The sequence below is a fragment of the Coturnix japonica genome, chromosome 11 (assembly GCF_054131305.1).
Source record: "Coturnix japonica strain WE chromosome 11, WE-NBRP24, whole genome shotgun sequence".
Lineage (NCBI taxonomy): Eukaryota > Metazoa > Chordata > Aves > Galliformes > Phasianidae > Coturnix > Coturnix japonica.
Window position 1 is genome coordinate 2,582,818 of NC_140673.1, and position 19,793 is coordinate 2,602,610.

At 54.5% G+C, this 19,793-nt stretch overlaps 2 protein-coding genes across 2 annotated transcripts; both read left to right on the forward strand.

The window, feature by feature from the left end:
* The first annotated feature begins 6,380 nt into the window (after window positions 1-6,380).
* Window positions 6,381-10,420, forward strand: LOC146758920 (uncharacterized). Its single transcript, XM_085511976.1, has one exon. The coding sequence runs from the start codon at window positions 6,780-6,782 to the stop codon at window positions 9,924-9,926; it is 3,147 nt and encodes a 1,048-aa protein (XP_085368102.1). The 5' UTR covers window positions 6,381-6,779; the 3' UTR covers window positions 9,927-10,420.
* A 3,432-nt stretch (window positions 10,421-13,852) lies between these two features.
* LOC146758921 (uncharacterized) lies at window positions 13,853-17,263 on the forward strand. Its single transcript, XM_085511934.1, has 3 exons — window positions 13,853-16,051; window positions 16,325-16,394; window positions 16,588-17,263. Exons 1-3 carry the CDS (start codon window positions 13,853-13,855, stop codon window positions 16,758-16,760), a joined length of 2,442 nt encoding a protein of 813 aa, XP_085368060.1. The 3' UTR covers window positions 16,761-17,263.
* Window positions 17,264-19,793: the final 2,530 nt, after the last annotated feature.

A 19,793-nucleotide genomic window follows, 5' to 3' on the forward strand; every position in this document is an offset into this window, starting at 1 on the left:
GAGTGTCCCAGCTGGATCGGGGCTCCTCAGGTGCCACACTGTGTAGTCTTGGGTATTCCCACAAAGACATCATTCCCCCATATGAGGATGTCATCAGCATAGGGACAAACCCGGACACCGTGGTCCAACATAATCTTCTCCATCCTCCGTGCCTATGCTCTGAGCACCAGAGTGGGTGAGTGTTTGTACCCCTGGGGTAATCAGCTGAATGTGCACTGCAGTCCCTCCAAGTAAATGCAAACTGACTGTCCTCCGCCTTCCTCAAGGGGACAATAAGAAACCTGTCTTAGACATCAAGAGCAGCCAGAAAGGCAGGAGCCTGTTTCTGTAGAGCAGCAATCAATTCTGAAACATTTGGGACAGCTGTTGCTGAAGGGGCAGTGTTGGCATCCAGGTGCCTATAAGTCTCCCACTTCCCATTAGGCTTCCACACCAGGAGAAGTCCCTTGACATTTTCAGAATACAGTGCCCGTCCTGTCCCATACCTATGGCCATCTGTCCCCCAGAGGATCCACATCTCACAGAATCACAGAATCACAGAATTGTAGGGGTTGCAAGGGACTTCTAGAGATCATCGAGTCCAATCCCCCTGCCAAAGCAGGCTCCCTACACCACGTTGCACATGTAGGCATCCAGTCGGGTCTTGAATATCTCCAGAGGAGAGTCCACCACCTCCCTGGGCAGCCTGTTCCAGTGCTCTGTCACCCTCACCATAAAGAAGTTCTTCCACACTTCTTCGTTCTTCGTGCAGAACTTCCTATGCTGTAGTTTCTTCCCATTACCCCTAGTCCTGTCCCCGCACACTACCGAAAGGGGACCAGCATCACAACTATGACCCCACATCTCAGGTATTTATAGACCTGGATCAAACCCCCTCTCAGCATTCTTAACTCAAGGCTAAACAGACCCAGTTCACTTAGTCTCTCCTCATAGGGGAGATGCTCTGGGCCCTTCACCATCTCTGTGGCCCTCCGCTGGACTCTTTCCAAGAGATCCCTGTCTTCTTTGTACTGAGCAGCCCAGAACTAGATACAGTATTCCAGATGAGGCCTCACCAGGCAGAGTAGATGAGGAGGATCATCTCCCTCAACCTGCTGGACACGCTCTTTTTAATGCACCCCAGAATGCCATTGGCCTGTTTGGCTACAAGGGCACACTGCTGGCTCATGGCCAACCTGTCGTCCACCAGGACGCCCAGGTCCCTCTCAGCAGAGCTCCTCTCCAGCAGGTCTTCCCCCAGCCTGTACCGGTGCATGCAATTATTTCTCCCTAGGTGCAAGACTCCTCACTTGCATTTGTTAAACCTCATCCGGTTTCTTACTGCCCAGCTCTCCAGCCTGTCCAGGTCTCACTGAATGGCAGCACAGCCTTCAGGCATGTCAGCCAATCCTCCCAGCTTCGTATCACCAGCAAACTTGCTGAGGGTGGTCACTATCCCCTTGTCAAGGTCATTGATGAAGGTGTTGAACAAGACCAGACTCAGCACCAGCCCCAGGGGAACGCCGCTAGTTACAGGTTTCCAAACAGACTTTGCACCACCAATGACAATGCTCTGAGCTCTGCCATCCAGCAAGCTCTCAAACTTCACCGTCCACTCATCTAGCCCACACTTCCTCAGCTTTGTTATAAGGATGCTGTGGGAAAGAGTATCAAATGCCATGCTGAAATCAAGGTAGACTACATCTACCGCCCTCTCCCCACCCAGCCAGTGACAATGTCATAGAAGGCTACCACGTTGGTTGAGCATGACTTCCCCCTGGTGAACCCATGATGGCTACTCCTGATAACCTCCTTTTCTTCCAATTGTTTGGAGATGGCATCCAGCACAACCTGTTCCATCACCTTTCCAGGGACAGAGGTGAGGCTGACTGGCCTATAACTACCTGGATCATCCTTCCTGCCCTTTTTGAAGACTGGAGTGACACTGGCTATCCTCCAGTCTTCAGGGACCTCCCCCATTCTCCAAGACCTCTCTAAGATGATGGAGAGAGCGGTTCAGCAATCACTTCCGCCAGCTCCCTCAGCACCTGTGGATGCAACCCATCAGGCCCCATGGATTTATGGAACTCAGTGTCACCTAGGAGCTCACGGACCACCTCTTCCCTGACTAAAGGGAAGTCTCCCATTCCCCAGACCCTCTCACTAACCTCCAGGGTCTGGGATTCCAGAGGGAGAGCCTTTTCACTGAAGACAGAAGCAAAGGAGGTATTCAGTAACTCTGCCTTCTCAGCATCCCCCTGTTACAAGAACACCCCCCTCACTTAGTAGGGGACCCTCGTTCTCCCTAGTCTTCCTTTTGCTGTTAACTTACTTTAAAAAGCCTTTTTTATTATCCGTTATCACTTTAGGCAGATTCAATTCCAGGTGGCTTTAGCTTTCCTCATCACATCCCTGCAGGCCATGACAACATTCCTATATTATTCCCAAGTGGTCAGACCCTTTTTCCACATTCATGGACCTTCTTCTTCCCTTTGAGTTTGTGCATGAGCTCCTTGCTCATCCACACAGGTCTCCTGCCACCCCTTCCCGATTTCGTAGTCAGATGGATGTACTGATCCTGAGCTTGGAAGTAGCGCTGTTTAAATGCTGACCAGCTCTCAAAGGCCCCCTTACCTTCTAACACCTAGCCCACGGGATAGCGCCAAGCAGGTCCCGGAAGAGACCAGTGTTGGCTCTCCTGAAGTCCAGGGTAGCAATCCTACTTTTTACCTTGCTTCTTCCACTCTGGATCTTGAACTCCACCATCTCGTGGTCACTACAACCCAAGGTGCCCCCAACCTTTACTTCCTTAACATGTCCTTCCTTGTTAGTGAGAATAAATGAGTTTAAGGCTGAGAGCAGGGTACAATAAAACAAGAAACTTAAGAAGGAACTAGAAAAAGACAGAGTGATTTTTTCAGAGCAGAAATGAAGTTAGACTCAAGTCACGTGTTTTCGGTGGTGTAGGTTTTAATTCATCAAAATGTTTTTGGAAATGGTTGATAGCTTTAGCTTGTTTGTTTCTTCACTTGTTCTTGACCTTTCCTCTGTTGCTTATTCTGGAAAAGCAAATCTTCCTTTCCTCCTGTTGATCTGTCTAGACTAAAATTAAGAAGCTGATTTTCTTAACAGTGTCTGGTGTGATGCCATGTTTTGGCTTTAGGAGAAGAATGCCGATAGCGCATCAGAGCTTTGGTTGTTGCTGAGCCATGATGTACAGAGCCAAGGATGTTTCTGTTCCTCAGCTTCTCCTACTGTCCTGCCAGCGAGGGGGCTGGGAGGGGACAAGGAACAGGAAGGGGCACTCACACCATATGACATCATACAAAAGCAAATAAAACTGTGCGGATCTGGCCAGGGAGGGGGCAGACACTGCTCAGGGACAGGCTGCGCGTAACTTGGTGGGGGGGAAGAAATCACTTGTTTTGTAAATATGCATGTATATACACATACATACATACGCATATATATACATATACATGCGTTTTCCAGGATTGTTCAGCCCAGAAAAGGGAAGGCTGCAGGGAGACCTCATTGCGAACTTCCGATATTTCAAGGGAGTTTAGAAACTTCAGGTGAATAAACTTATTGCAAGTGTAGTGATAGGACATGGCGGGAAGCAGGGGGGAGGATATTGTTGTCCAGTAGGAACACATCCTGGCTGCATAGCATGAGCAAGCCAAGGTATGTCCCCAAGTGAAGAGACATCCCAGTGAGGGCCTGCCGACCCCAACCAGCCCAGTGAGCAGCTCTGTGTACAGAGTACTGCTGTGCCAAGGCCACCTCTCCCAGGGGAAAGCTGTGGTGACTGGAGGCAGGTAGGGCCTTGCCTGGTGCTTGCCCTGCCCCTAGCCTACAGGTATCTGCCCCCTGCCTACAGCTCTCTGTCCTCCACAGGAGCCACTGCCGCATCACACACTGCAACTTGCTGCTGGTGGCCAGCTGTCATCAGGATGAGGCTGAGCCGCAGCCAGCAAGCTGCCCAGGCATGTGAGCAGAGCTGCCACAGTAGGGCCGTGGGGGCTGCCATATGGGGACCGTCCTCTGCCGGTTTGGCTATGGGGAGCCGGGCAGCAGATGCCCGTGGCTGAGCGTTCTGTGGGGCGTGAGCTGGAAGGACCGCGCTCACTTGGTGTTTCTAACTCGGCTTCTCTTGCAGGCAGGTGGGAGTTCACGCTGTCAGTGACCCGCAGCAGTGCCTGCGGGCAAAGGAGACAGCCTCAGCCATCCTTGCTGCCTCACTTAAGGTGAGCAGGGATGCCGGCAGCTGCACCCCCAGCATGCAGCAGCATCTTCTAATGCCCATAAGCTGCTTGCTCTGCAAGCAGCAACCTGCGCACCTGCTGCAAGAGGCAGAGCACGTGCCATAGGCATTAGAGGCGGCAGACTCCCAGAAGTTTCTCCAGGTCCTTCAGGGAACCTTGCATGTCCAAGACCTGGCAGTGAGATCTGAGAGCAGGGCGCCAGCCCTCAAAGACTCTAACTGTTCTCATGCCTCTGCACGCTAGAGCCAAGCAAGGGTACCCTGTGCGCTGCAGCCAGAAGCCCAAGAGTTGGCGTGCAGCTGGCAGTACCGGGGCATGGTGCATGCACCAGCAGCCTGGGAGCACCAGCAACAACTGCCCAGGTGCAAGCCACTAATGCTGGTAAGATCCCCATGGCTTGGACAGACGCTCGGGAGGGCACCCGAGGCACTGGTGCAGCCTCTACACCACATTCCCCATCTGCAAAGAAGGGCTCAGAAAGGGAGGCACGTCATGGCAAAGAGCAAACAAGGAGACTCTGTCCCATCTGTGCCTGAAGATGTGGAAAATTCAGCTTCTTCCAAGGCTGCACTTATTCCAAAGAGACAAGATCCCAGAGAAATCACCAGGATGGCCTGTGGATATTCTGCCACGATCCCAGCAATCCGCAGAATTCGTGATGAGGAGAAAAAGGACCAGATGTTGTCCAGATGGAATGTGTCCTGGCCAAACAGCGTGAAAGGGCCAGGGCACTGGAGATCCCAAGCAGCAGATGATGATGCCAACACTTCCGGCACTGCTCAGGGCACGCTTGGCATCTCTACCACAACAGCGAATGCTGAGGGCCAGTTTCTGGTATCTGGTGATTCCCAGACCTCAGACATAAGCGTGCAGGCTGTGCAGCAAGAGCTGGAAGAGCCCACTGAGGGAGAAACTGCAGGACAGTTTCTGGTGATTTGTTGTTGCACAGGTCTTGCCCCATCTGAAGAGGCAGAAACAGCGCGTTCAGCTTCTCTTCTGGACTCAGGCCCAGGGCCTGCAGGGCAACTTGAGTCTGTCTGCCTCAGTCACCAGAGGTGCAAAACACTCAACTTCTCCCAAGACTGCACACTGTCCAGAGGAGGCTAGTGCGCCGACAGCATGTGAGGGAGGGGGAAGAGAACAAACAGCTGTGGCCATGTCTGGGTTCTCCATACAAGCTCTGGGAGAACCACAAACGCTGTGAGATCCCAGAGAGATCTACTGGGAGGCCTATGGATATCTTCCAGTTCACCCAGCAAACTGGGGATCCGTGATGGGGCAAGGAAGGAACAGATGTTGTCCTGCTGGAATGGGTCCAGGGCATACAGAACGAGCAAGCCCAGGCTTCTTAGCCCCAAGCAGCTGATGATGGTGCCAGTGCTGCCAACACTGCTCAGGGCATGCAAGGTATCTCCATCACAACAGCGAGGGCTGATGGCCAGTTTCCTGCCTCTGGTCCTTCCCGTACTCGGTATATTAAGAGTGCACGATGCGCAGGGACAGACCACAGATGACAGACCAAGATGCCAATGCTGCTGGCACAGATCACAGCCAACTGGATGCCAGAGACACTGCACTGACAGCTGCCCTTACCCTGTAGTTTTTACTCTAATAAACTCTATACTTGCAGGCTGTAGAGGAAGAAAGACAATCTCAAGATGCTGCTGAAGCAGTCAGTGTCCCACCAAGCATATCAGATGCTTCATCTGCTGAGGCAAAGACCGTGCCTTCAGCTTCCCCTCTGGTTGCACATCTCAGACCGGAGGAACATTCATCTGCACGCAAAAGAGCGTAAAAGGCCATCAGCACGAGGTGAGAAATATCCATGTGGTCAGTACCAGGTGTGAAATGAAGGCACAGACTCCAGGAGCTACGCTGGAGTGTGCACTGTGAGGAGATGCCTGGTCATATCTACTTTCCATCCAGTTCCATGCACAAAGGTGGACATCCTCTCCATAACACTTGGCTTGCCTTCATGTGAAGGGCATGTCTGACAAGCCAGAAGATAACATGGAACTTGTGGAGTGTTGCTGGCCAGGAACCTACAGAGCTGTGGATTTGCTCTTGCCTCACAGGTTTCTGCAGAGTCCACAGGAGGAGCACAGAACGTCAGGAGATGGCCCAGATATGTCCACAACTGGGTGGAGAGACATCACAGAAAGGAACAACTGAGTTCAACTAGCTGTGGTGGCGGGGAGCATGCAAGGCATTGCCCAGTGCTTGCCCTGTCCCTTGCCTATAGCCATCTGTCCCCGACATGCTGCCACTCACCGCTCGTGGCCCGTCATCAGGACCACGCTGAGTCACAGGCAGCCGGCTGCCAGGCACGTGCGGAGGGCTGTCACAGTGGGCTGTCGTAACCGCCAGGGCTTTGTGACGCGGGCCGGCATCGAACCCGAAGGCCGTTGTGACGCGGGGCTGCCTTGAGGGGTCAGCGTCCCCTGGAGGGAGTGCCGCTCACTCTCAGGACAGCGGCTCCGTGAGGAGGCAGCAGCTCCTGGGTGCTTCCCTGTGCCTCTGTGCGAGGACGCGGAGATGAGCGAGAAGCGCGAGAAGGACGACTCCCAGCCCAACGCAGGGCTGCCACGCGTGCAGGAACGCCGCCAGGTGAGGCAGGCGGAGAGCAGCGGGGCCGGGCTCGGCCGGGCCGCCGGTGGCGACCTGGCCACCTCCATCTCACGCCTCCTTCTCCCCACAGGTGGGCCGCACGGCGCCGCGAGCGGTGCCGCCGGGCAGCCGGAGCCCGGGCTCGTCCCTCCACGGCGTCCATCTGCCGCCGCTGCCCGGCCCGGAGAGCTCGCGGGCCTCCGGGAGCCGCCGCGCACAGGTAGGGAGCCCGAGGGAGGCGAGGCCGAACGTCTTCCCGCGTGGCGCGGGGACCGCCCACATGAGCGCTGCCCTCGGTGCTCCGTGGGGCGGGAGCGGGACGGACCGCGCTCACCTGGTGTTTCTCCTCGGCTTCTCTTGCAGGCGGGCGGGTGGCAGTTCACGCTGTCGGTGAGCCGCAGCAGTGCCGGCGGGCAACGGAGACAGCCTCAGCCATCCTTGCTGCCTCACTTAAGGCGGCCAGGGATGCCGGCAGCTGCACCCCGGCGTTCTGGTGCAGCAGCCTGCGCACCTGCTGCGCGAGGCAGAGAATGCACCATCGGCATTAGAAGCGTCAGACTCCCAAGACTTCCCCGAAGACCTCGGCAAACACCACACGTATCCAGTCGCAATACCAGCTGGGCAAACCCTGTGAGTGTGCCCAGGCTTCTCATGCCCCAAGCGGCAGCAGACGGTGCCAGCGCTGCCGGCACTGCTCAGGGAAGACTGGGCATAGGCTCTGTGACAACCAGGGCTGAGGGACAGATTCCTGCCTCTGGTGGTTCCCGAACCAGTGATGCTGGAGTGCAGGTTGAGCTGCAGGAGCTGGAAGAGGCTGCTGAGAAGGAATCCACGGGACAGTCATCTGGCAACCTGTGCAGCGCATCTCTTGCCTCATCTGTTGAGGCAGACACTGTATGTGCAGCTTCTCTTCTGGCTGCACAGCCTGGGCCTGGAGGACACCTCGAGAGTTTGGCAGTAACCGGTACTGAAGATGGGGAGAACTCAACTTCTTCCAACACTGAATGCTCCTCTGCCTCTGATGATTCCCCAGCCAGGGATGTATTAGTCCAGGATTTGCAGCAAGAACTGGAAGAGAGCGCTGGGAGAGAAATTTCAGGACAGTTATCTGGCACCCTGCAGGCTGCCTCACTTGTCCCTTCTAAGGCACATACTGTGTGTTCACGATCTCCTCTGCGTTTTGGTCCTGGGCTTGCAGAACTCCTTGAGCCTCTGCCTGCATCAGTGCCGGAAGATACAGAAAGCTCATATTCTGAGGTTGCGTGGTCTGCAGTGGACTCCAATGCAACAATATTGTTCTTGTCAGTGTCTCAGAGAGGAGGCTCAAGTGAAGGACTAGCTACTGTCACGCCTAACTCCTCTGCAGAAGCTCTGGGAGAAGCAGAGAGATCGGAAGATCCCAGAGTGATCAACTGGCAGGCCCGTGGGTATCCTATGATCCCAGTACGCTGGAGAATTCTTGACGAGGATGGAAATGAGCACATCATGTCACGCTGGAATATTTCCTGGCCAAAGAGTCTGAGAAGCTGCGGGCAGCAAAGCCTCCAGGCAAGAGATAATGCTTCCAACACTGCTGGTGCTGCTCAGGACGTGCCGGACACGCAGCCCACAACATCATGGGCTGATGGCTGGTTTCTTGACTCTGCTGATTCCCGAATGTGGGCTATTAGATGGCCAGTTGAGCAGGAAGAGTCAAGCAATGACAGCAGCAGTGCTACTGCAGAGAGCAAGCAGGATAGCAGAGACACTGCAGAGACAGATGGGGGTGTGCACCTGCCCTCCTGTCTTTGCCCTTCGACATCAGAGGCTGTGGAGGAAGACTGGGAGTGTGACTCTGATGCTGCATCAGAGGCAGTCAGTGTCACACTCGGCACATCTGATAATTCATCTGCTGAGGTGGAGGACACATCTTCAGCAACATCTGTGGCTGCAGATCCCAGGCCTGAGGAGCAGGTGTCAGCATGTGTGGGATCAGATGTGGGCCCTCAGCATGAGGTGAGCAAGGCGTGTGTGGTTGGTACCAGGCATGAAATTGGTGATTTCCAATTGTTGGCTGGTAGACTGCCACTTGTGCAAGAAGACTCCAGCGATGACAGCAGCAGTTCTTCTAGCACTGCTGAGAGCATGCTGAATACCAGAGACACTGCAGAGACAGATGAGGGCATCCACCTGCCCTCCCGTCTTTGCACTTCAAAAGTGGATGCTGTGGAGGAAGACTGGGATTATTACTCCGAGGAAGATACTTCATCAGAGGCAGTCAGTTTAACACCCAGCACATCTGATAATTCATCAGTTGATGTGGAGACCACATCTTCAGCATCATCTGTGGCTGCAGATCCCAGGCCTGAGGAGCAGGTGTCAGCATGTGTGGGAGCAGATGTGGGCCCTCAGGACGAGGTGAGCAAGGCGTGTGTGGTTGGTACCAGGCATGAAATTGAGGCAGAGGCAGGAGAGGTGCCTGGAGCTTGCGCTGTGGCAAGATGCCTGGTGCTGTCTCCTTTCCAGCCAGCTCCACGCATTAGGGTGGAGAACCCTTCTGTTACCCCTGCCTTACCTTCAAGCAAAGGGGCCTGGAAAGGCAATCCGTTCCTTGGGCGCGTGGCACCCACAGCATCACCGGGCAGTGACAGACTGGGTTGTGGTTTTGTTCTCTCCACACAGGTTTCTGCAGAGGCCAGAAAACGTGCACAGAGCTCCGTGTGCTTCAGAGATGCACCGGAGGATGGCCCAGGTACGTCCCCGGGCAGAAAGCCATGCCCACCAAGTGGCACGGAGGCCAGCGGCGTTCTGTGCCCTGCCACATGCAGTGCAGTCCTCCCAGGGAAATTCCATGGTGGTGGGTGGCAGGCAGGGCCGTGCCTCTGCCTCTTGCCTACAGCTCTCTGTCCCCAACAGGTACCACTGACGCACCACACGCAGCGGCTCGCCGCCGGATGCCAGCTGTCATCAGGATGGCGCTTCGGGCTCTGCGCAGAGTTTGCACCTGCAGCTGCATCAGGGGACAGGAAGAGGAAAGGCACGAGGCTGCAAACACCAGGCAGCTCCCAGAGACAACAAACTAAATCACAGAATTGAAGAATGACCTGGATTGCAAGGGACTTCAGGGATCATGAAGTTCCAAACCCCCCTGCCTGGCAGGGCCACCAACCTTCCACAATTACTAGATCAGGTTGCCCAAGGTCCCATCCAACCTGGCCTTGAACACCTCTAAGGACGGGGCATCCACAACCTCCCTGGGCAGCCTGTTCCAGGGCCTCACAACGCTCCTAGTAAAGAACTTCCCCCTAACATCCAACCTAAATTTACCCTCTTTCATCTTAAGTCCATTTCCCCTTGTCCTGTAGTTGTAGAATAGCTCCCAGAGATGAAACACCCAATCCTGTAGATGTAGAAATCTGATTAAACCTTATCCCTTAACCCTATCCTGGCTGAGTGCTGTCTGGTCTGTGCACGTTTGGTCTCTGTGCAGCTACTGGGATCAGAGAATGGAGCAGTGGATCCCCGTGTCAGTGATGGCAGCAAGTGCAGAGAGCGTGGGCGTGCAAGGCACGGTGATTTCTCGCTTGCAAAGTGTGAGCTGGCTGAGCTGGTGTGTGTGTGTGAGGTGGCCTGTGATGAAAGGCTTGAGGGCCTCTGAAGCCCTGGTGGTAGAGTGCTGTTGTGTCTGTAACCAGGCACCTGGCTAGAGGAGACCAAGAGTGTCCCAGCTGGATCGGGGCTCCTCAGGTGCCACACTGTGTCGTCTTGGGTATTCCCATAAAGACATCATTCCCCCATATGAGGATGTCATCAGCATAGGGACAAACCTGGACACTGTGGTCCAACGTAACCTTCTCCATCCTCCGTGCCTATGCTCTGAGCGCCAGAGTGGGCGAGTGTTTGTATCCCTGGGGTAATCAGCTGAATGTGCACTGCAGTCCCTCAAGTAAGTGCAAACTGACTGTCCTCTGCCTTCCTCAAGGGGACCATAAGAAACCTGTCTTAGACATCAAGAGCAGCCAGAAAGGCAGAAGCCTGTTCCTGTAGAGCAGCAATCAATTCTGAAACATTTGGGACAGCTGTTGCTGAAGGGGCAGTGTTCGCATCCAGGCACCTGTGAGTCTCCCATTTTCCATTAGGCTTCCACACCTGTCATACAGGAGAGTCATCAGGAGAGTTTGCAGGTGCTATTATCCCTTGATTGTGTAATTCATCTACTATAGGATGGGCTTCATGTCTGTTGTCTTGGACAGAAGTAGGGCTGGGTATATACACAGTAGTCTATGAGTTGGACTAGCCGAATGGGGAACTGGGGGGAGACTCCCTAAACTACACCATCATCCACAACTTAACAGTTCTCATGTGCAAGGGTTAATGAGTATCCATGTGTCCCATCTCCCCCCTTGCTTAACACACACTGGAATGGCAGTTTCCCACTCCAGTCCCTGGATTGAACGTAACTCACGAGGGGAAAGCAGAAGGAGTTAGCTCTGATGTGGTTTTGATGTGTAGGGTCTGCTCCTAGGGAGCAGACGGAGGGAGAGTCTTGCCTGGTTTGCCCTTCCAGTTGTGGAAAAGAATTTCTAAATCCTTGCTGGTTTGGTCACTCATAATGGACCTGGAAATCCCCAGCTCAAGGCCTTTTACTCATGGTTCTTCCTGCCCAATAAGCTGCCCTCTGGGACAGGGGTTGTGGGGCTTGATTGTTCCTGGTGGTTAGGAAGAAACCTTCTGCCTTCTCACTTAACAGTACACAGTTCCCCCCCCAATAGGGAAACTCTACACATATTCTGTCTCCATCTGCTTAGCATTCCTGTTATACTTCTCCAGTGAGTACATTGTTTCCTTGCTTGTAATGGTCAGCTGATGTCCCCTGTGCTCCTCATCACAGTTGTATTCCACCTTAATTTGAGGTCTCACTAGCCTGGAGGGATGAATTTTCTGAGCCTATCCTGAGCCTGTGCTAGTTGGGTGCTGGGATAGAGCTGAGGCAGAAGGCCCCTCCTTTTCCTTCCCCAAGCACTTCATCAGCACTTCCAGTTACTGAGACTGCTGCTGCTCCTCAACCAGCTGCTCTTGTAGTTTTCCTACTGTCTCCTGCAAGGAGGAGGTAATGCTGGCTCCTGAGAATCATTGCTGCCCACGGCACTCCGGAGCTGTGACCAGCACTGCCCCGAGTACTGCACAAACTGATGCTTTCCCTTTTCTTCAGTAATATTTCCATTCTGCCCTTAAGTCTGCTGCCCATTCACATATTGCCTGTGGGTTCTACCAATTATGTCTTGCCCAGTCAAGCCCCAGCAGAGCAAGACAAGAACTGAAGTCCCACAACATTTTCAAAATACGCTCCAGGCTATTAGAATTGCCCATCCCTCCTTCCGTGCTTAGTATCAGCTACTCAGGTTTCATTGCCCCACTCAGGGGAGAGTACCTATGACATGAAAAGGGAGGAACTTTTAATCAACTTTAGTTCAACACAGTACCGGCTACTCATGAGTTCACCCATCTGCTGTGGTTTTGCTGCCCTGCTCAGCAGGAAGTACCACAACACGGAGGAAGTAGGAGGGAGGAACTTTCAATCAGTTCAAGCCTGTGCATTCCTGGGTCCCAGTCTTGTTTCACTTGTCAATTAGCACCTTCTGAATGGGGACCCCATCTGTGACACCAATTAAATGCTGCAAGCTGAAGAGGATTGCATTTCAAGCCAGGGGCATGTTTGACAAGCCAGGAGTTGAAGGAGGGAAGATTTAGGTTGGATGTGAGGGAAGGTCTTTGCTACTAGAGTGGTGAGGTGCTGGAACAGCTGCTCAGAGAGGCTGCGGATGCCCCATCTCTAGACGTGTACAAGGTGTCTGATGGGGCTCTGGGCAGCCTGGTCTGGTATTAAACATGGAGGCTGGTGGCCCTGTCTGTGGTGGGGGAGGTTGGAGATTCATGATCCTTGAGGTCTCTTCCAACCCAAGCCATTCTGTGATTCTGTGTGATTCTGTGAAAATGCAATTGATGTGAGAAGCTGTTTCTCAGTATTTTGACAAAACTTAGCTCATAACCTCTTTATTCAACAGTGGCCTAAATAATTCACATTCCTTTTAAGTCCCCAAGTTGATAGCTAATTAGGCAAAGGTCTACTCCGAAACATATCCTGAAATTTATGTGCCCTGGGGCAGCCATGAGCTGTTTAAGAAATAAACTGACTGCAGGAACTGGGAAATTAGGTATTGTGGACACATAATGAAGCTTCAACTCTGCAGCTGGTTCATTCACCTTGTCCCCAGCTCCAGCATGAAGCCCCTCCTCTGGGATGCACTCCTTCCCAAAGTGATCCTATGAGGACTTCACACAGACTGCAGTTTGTCAAGAATCAATCTGGATTCAAGCCAAGGAGAAAAGTTATTCTGGCACAGACTGCTCCATCATGAGTCTCATTATGAGGTGCAGCTCCCACCACAACTCTTGCTCCACAGTGTGCTCATCTCTAGAGAAATAAGCTGCGTCCAGCACTTTGCTCCTCAGGTGGCTCTCCACGGATTGCAGCCTCAGTCCTTCAGGCCACATCCATCTACTCCAGCACAGGCTCCTCCACAGAGCGCGACAGATCCGTGCTCTAAACGGGTCCTGGAGAACTGCAACACGAAGAAAGGGCTGAGGTGCGGACGAGCCGCTTGGGCCGGGGGTACTTGGCCAGGCTGGGCAACGAGACGAGGACAGGGGCCGCTCCGTGCCGGACGCGGCCGCTTCCAGCCGGTTCCACGGCCCCAGCGCAGCCGAGGGCGAGCCCGTCAGCGACAGCGATGGCGCCGCTGGGAAAGGTCCGGTGGCGGCCGTGGAGATGCCCGAGGGGAGCCCCGCGCCGGGGCTTTGTGACGCGGGCCGGCATCGAACCCGAAGGCCGTTGTGACGCGGGGCTGCCTTGAGGGGTCAGCGTCCCCTGGAGGGAGTGCCGCTCACTCTCAGGACAGCGGCTCCGTGAGGAGGCAGCAGCTCCTGGGTGCTTCCCTGTGCCTCTGTGCGAGGACGCGGAGATGAGCGAGAAGCGCGAGAAGGACGACTCCCAGCCCAACGCAGGGCTGCCACGCGTGCAGGAACGCCGCCAGGTGAGGCAGGCGGAGAGCAGCGGGGCCGGGCTCGGCCGGGCCGCCGGTGGCGACCTGGCCACCTCCATCTCACGCCTCCTTCTCCCCACAGGTGGGCCGCACGGCGCCGCGAGCGGTGCCGCCGGGCAGCCGGAGCCCGGGCTCGTCCCTCCACGGCGTCCATCTGCCGCCGCTGCCCGGCCCGGAGAGCTCGCGGGCCTCCGGGAGCCGCCGCGCACAGGTAGGGAGCCCGAGGGAGGCGAGGCCGAACGTCTTCCCGCGTGGCGCGGGGACCGCCCACATGAGCGCTGCCCTCGGTGCTCCGTGGGGCGGGAGCGGGACGGACCGCGCTCACCTGGTGTTTCTCCTCGGCTTCTCTTGCAGGCGGGCGGGTGGCAGTTCACGCTGTCGGTGACCCGCAGCAGTGCCGGCGGGCAACGGAGACAGCCTCAGCCATCCTTGCTGCCTCACTTAAGGCGGCCAGGGATGCCGGCAGCTGCACCCCGGCGTTCTAATGTCTGTAAGCTGCCTGCTCTGCAAGCAGCAGCCTGCGCACCTGCTGCGCGAGGCAGAGAATGCACCAGCGGCATTAGAAGCGTCAGACTCCCAACACTTCCCCGAAGACCTCAGGTGTCCAGTCGCAACACCGGCTGGACAAACCCTGTGAGCGTGCCCAGGCTTCTCGTGCCCCGAGCGGCAGCAGACGGTGCCAGCGCTGCTGGCTCTGCTCAGGGAAGACTGGGCGTATGCTCTGTGACATCCAGGGCTGAGGGACAGATTCCTGCCCCCGGCGGTTCCCAAACCAGCGATGCTGGAGTGCAGGTTGAGCTGCAGGAGCTGGAAGATGCTGCTCAGAAGGAGTCCACGGGACGGTCATCTGGCAACCTGTGGAGCGCATCTCTTGCCTTATCTGTTGAGGCAGACACTGTATGTGCAGCTTCTCTGGCTGCAGACCTTGAGCCTGAAGGACACCTCGAGCCCTTCCCAGCAACCAATCCTGAAGATGGGGAGAACTCAACTTCTTCCAAGGCTGAATGCTTTCCAGAGGAGAGCAACGTGGCAGAACCCATGCCTGAGTTCTCCAACCAATCTCTGGGAGAAGCACAGAGATTACAAGATTCCAGAGAGGTGTGTGGGAAGGAGTATGGATGTCCTCCAGTTCATCCAGCAATCCGGAGAATCCGGGATGAAGCAAAGAAGGAACAGATGCTGTCCAGTTCGAACGCATTCCAGCCAAACAGCATGACCATGCCCAGGCTGCTGAGGTCTCAAGCAACCGAAGACAGTGCTGATGCCACTGACACTGCCCAGGGAATGCTGAACCTCTGTACCACAACATCGAGGGTGGAGGGCTGGTTTCCTGCCCTGATGTTCCAGTCCTGGGATGCTGGAGTGCGGGATGCACAGCATGATGTGGAAGAGATTGCTGAGACAGAAACTGCAGGACAGTCATGTGGTGACCTGCAGAGTGCGTGTCTTGCCGCATCTGTTGATGCAGAAAAGGTGTGTTCAGCTTCTGTTCTGGATGCAGCTTCTGGGCCTTCAGGATACCTTGAGCCTCTGCATGCATCGGTGCCAGCAGATCTGGATAAGTCAGATTCTTTTGAGACTGAGCACTGTTTAGAGGAGGCCAACACAGAACCACTGCTGTCAGCATGTGAGGAAGAAGAAAAAGAAGCAGCAGCAATGACTGTTCCAGAATCATCCACACAAGCTCTGGGAGGAGCACCAAAATTGCAAGATCCCATAGAGATCAGCATTGAGGCCTATGGGCGTTCTCCAGTACACCCAGCAACCTTGAGAATTTCTGTTGACGTGAGGAAGGAACAGATCTTGTCCACCTGGAACATCTGCTGGCCAAACAGGAGCATGCCCGAAGCAGCACAGGACAGTGCAGAAACAGGGCATTCAGCTTCTGTTCTGGACGCAGGTCATGGGCCTGCAGGACTGCTTGAGCCTTTCCCTGCATCAGTTCCTGAGGACGAAGAGGTGGCCAGTGAAACACCCTTCTTCCTGCCAGAGTGTGAGGGAGAAGTAAGTGTACCACCAAGCATTTCAGGTTCCTCATCTGATGAAGTCAAGACCACGCCTTCAACTTCCCCTGTGGATGCATGCGAAGGACCAGAAACTACAGGCGATGAACAGAAGGTGAGGAAAGTGCACTTGGTCAGCACCAGGTATGAAATCAGAGCACAGGCAGGAGCTATGCCAGAGTGTACACTGTGGGGCGATGCCTGGTGCTGTCCCCTTTCAAGCCATCTTCTGTGCACAAGGGTGGACATCCCCTCCATAACATCTCCCTCAAGCCAGGGGCATGTTTGACAAGCCAGGAGGGAGGTATCCTTCTTCCATGGGGCCCTGGCATCTGGAATGTTGCTGCGCAGGAGCCTACAGGGCTGTGGTTTTGCTGTCCCCACACAGGTTTCTGCAGAGGGCAGAAGAGATACAGAGAAGTCTGTGTCCTTCAGAGATCCACTGGAGGATGATCCAGGTATGTCCCCGGGCAGAAAGCCATCCCAGGGAGGGGCCTACCGAGCTCAGGTGGCCCACCAAGTGGCACGGAGCCTGGCGGCATTCCGTGCCCTGCCACATGCAGTGCAGTCCTCCCAGGGAAATTCCATGGTGGTGGGTGGCAGGCAGGGCCGTGCCTCTGCCCCTTGCCTACAACTCTCTGTCCCCCACAGGTACCGCTGCCGCACCACACGCAGCGGCTCGCCGACAGATGCCAGCTGTCATCAGGATGGCACTTCGGGCTCTGTGCAGAGTTTGCAGCTGCTGCTGCTGCTGCATCAGGGGACAGCAAGAGGAAAGGCAGGAGGCTGCAAACACCAGGCAGCTCCAGGAGACAAAAAACTAAATCACAGAATCAAAGAATGACCTGGGTTGGAAGGGACCCCAAGGATCATGAAGTTCCAACCCCCCCGCCTGGCAGGGCCACCAACCTTCCACAATTACTAGATCAGGTTGCCCAGGGCCCCATCCAACCTGGCCTTGAACACCTCCAAGGACGGGGCATCCACAACCTCCCTGGGCAGCCTGTTCCAGGGCCTCACAACGCTCCTAGTAAAGAACTTCCCCCTAACATCCAACCTAAATTTACCCTCTTTCATCTTAAGTCCATTTCCCCTTGTCCTGTAGTTGTAGAATAGCTCCCAGAGATGAAACACCCAATCCTGTAGATGTAGAAATCTGATTAAACCTTATCCCTTAACCCTATCCTGGCTGAGTGCTGTCTGGTCTGTGCACGTTTGGTCTCTGTGCAGCTACTGGGATCAGAGAATGGAGCAGTGGATCCCCGTGTCAGTGATGGCAGCAAGTGCAGAGAGCGTGGGCGTGCAAGGCACGGTGATTTCTCGCTTGCAAAGTGTGAGCTGGCTGAGCTGCTGTGTGTGTGAGGTGGCCTGTGATGAAAGGGTTGAAGGTCTCTGAAGCCCTGGCTAGAGGACACCAAGAGTGTCCCAGCTGGATCGGGGCTCCTCAGGTGCCACACTGTGTAGTCTTGGGTATTCCCACAAAGACATCATTCCCCCATATGAGGATGTCATCAGCATAGGGACAAACCCGGACACCGTGGTCCAACATAATCTTCTCCATCCTCCGTGCCTATGCTCTGAGCACCAGAGTGGGTGAGTGTTTGTACCCCTGGGGTAATCAGCTGAATGTGCACTGCAGTCCCTCCAAGTAAATGCAAACTGACTGTCCTCCGCCTTCCTCAAGGGGACAATAAGAAACCTGTCTTAGACATCAAGAGCAGCCAGAAAGGCAGGAGCCTGTTTCTGTAGAGCAGCAATCAATTCTGAAACATTTGGGACAGCTGTTGCTGAAGGGGCAGTGTTGGCATCCAGGTGCCTATAAGTCTCCCACTTCCCATTAGGCTTCCACACCAGGAGAAGTCCCTTGACATTTTCAGAATACAGTGCCCGTCCTGTCCCATACCTATGGCCATCTGTCCCCCAGAGGATCCACATCTCACAGAATCACAGAATCACAGAATTGTAGGGGTTGCAAGGGACTTCTAGAGATCATCGAGTCCAATCCCCCTGCCAAAGCAGGCTCCCTACACCACGTTGCACATGTAGGCATCCAGTCGGGTCTTGAATATCTCCAGAGGAGAGTCCACCACCTCCCTGGGCAGCCTGTTCCAGTGCTCTGTCACCCTCACCATAAAGAAGTTCTTCCACACTTCTTCGTTCTTCGTGCAGAACTTCCTATGCTGTAGTTTCTTCCCATTACCCCTAGTCCTGTCCCCGCACACTACCGAAAGGGGACCAGCATCACAACTATGACCCCACATCTCAGGTATTTATAGACCTGGATCAAACCCCCTCTCAGCATTCTTAACTCAAGGCTAAACAGACCCAGTTCACTTAGTCTCTCCTCATAGGGGAGATGCTCTGGGCCCTTCACCATCTCTGTGGCCCTCCGCTGGACTCTTTCCAAGAGATCCCTGTCTTCTTTGTACTGAGCAGCCCAGAACTAGATACAGTATTCCAGATGAGGCCTCACCAGGCAGAGTAGATGAGGAGGATCATCTCCCTCAACCTGCTGGACACGCTCTTTTTAATGCACCCCAGAATGCCATTGGCCTGTTTGGCTACAAGGGCACACTGCTGGCTCATGGCCAACCTGTCGTCCACCAGGACGCCCAGGTCCCTCTCAGCAGAGCTCCTCTCCAGCAGGTCTTTCCCCAGCCTGTACCGGTGCATGCAATTATTTCTCCCTAGGTGCAAGACTCCTCACTTGCATTTGTTAAACCTCATCCGGTTTCTTACTGCCCAGCTCTCCAGCCTGTCCAGGTCTCACTGAATGGCAGCACAGCCTTCAGGCATGTCAGCCAATCCTCCCAGCTTCGTATCACCAGCAAACTTGCTGAGGGTGGTCACTATCCCCTTGTCAAGGTCATTGATGAAGGTGTTGAACAAGACCAGACTCAGCACCAGCCCCAGGGGAACGCCGCTAGTTACAGGTTTCCAAACAGACTTTGCACCACCAATGACAATGCTCTGAGCTCTGCCATCCAGCAAGCTCTCAAACTTCACCGTCCACTCATCTAGCCCACACTTCCTCAGCTTTGTTATAAGGATGCTGTGGGAAAGAGTATCAAATGCCATGCTGAAATCAAGGTAGACTACATGTACCGCCCTCTCCCCACCCAGCCAGTGACAATGTCATAGAAGGCTACCACGTTGGTTGAGCATGACTTCCCCCTGGTGAACCCATGATGGCTACTCCTGATAACCTCCTTTTCTTCCAATTGTTTGGAGATGGCATCCAGCACAACCTGTTCCATCACCTTTCCAGGGACAGAGGTGAGGCTGACTGGCCTATAACTACCTGGATCATCCTTCCTGCCCTTTTTGAAGACTGGAGTGACACTGGCTATCCTCCAGTCTTCAGGGACCTCCCCCATTCTCCAAGACCTCTCTAAGATGATGGAGAGAGCGGTTCAGCAATCACTTCCGCCAGCTCCCTCAGCACCTGTGGATGCAACCCATCAGGCCCCATGGATTTATGGAACTCAGTGTCACCTAGGAGCTCACGGACCACCTCTTCCCTGACTAAAGGGAAGTCTCCCATTCCCCAGACCCTCTCACTAACCTCCAGGGTCTGGGATTCCAGAGGGAGAGCCTTTTCACTGAAGACAGAAGCAAAGGAGGTATTCAGTAACTCTGCCTTCTCAGCATCCCCCTGTTACAAGAACACCCCCCTCACTTAGTAGGGGACCCTCGTTCTCCCTAGTCTTCCTTTTGCTGTTAACTTACTTTAAAAAGCCTTTTTTATTATCCGTTATCACTTTAGGCAGATTCAATTCCAGGTGGCTTTAGCTTTCCTCATCACATCCCTGCAGGCCATGACAACATTCCTATATTATTCCCAAGTGGTCAGACCC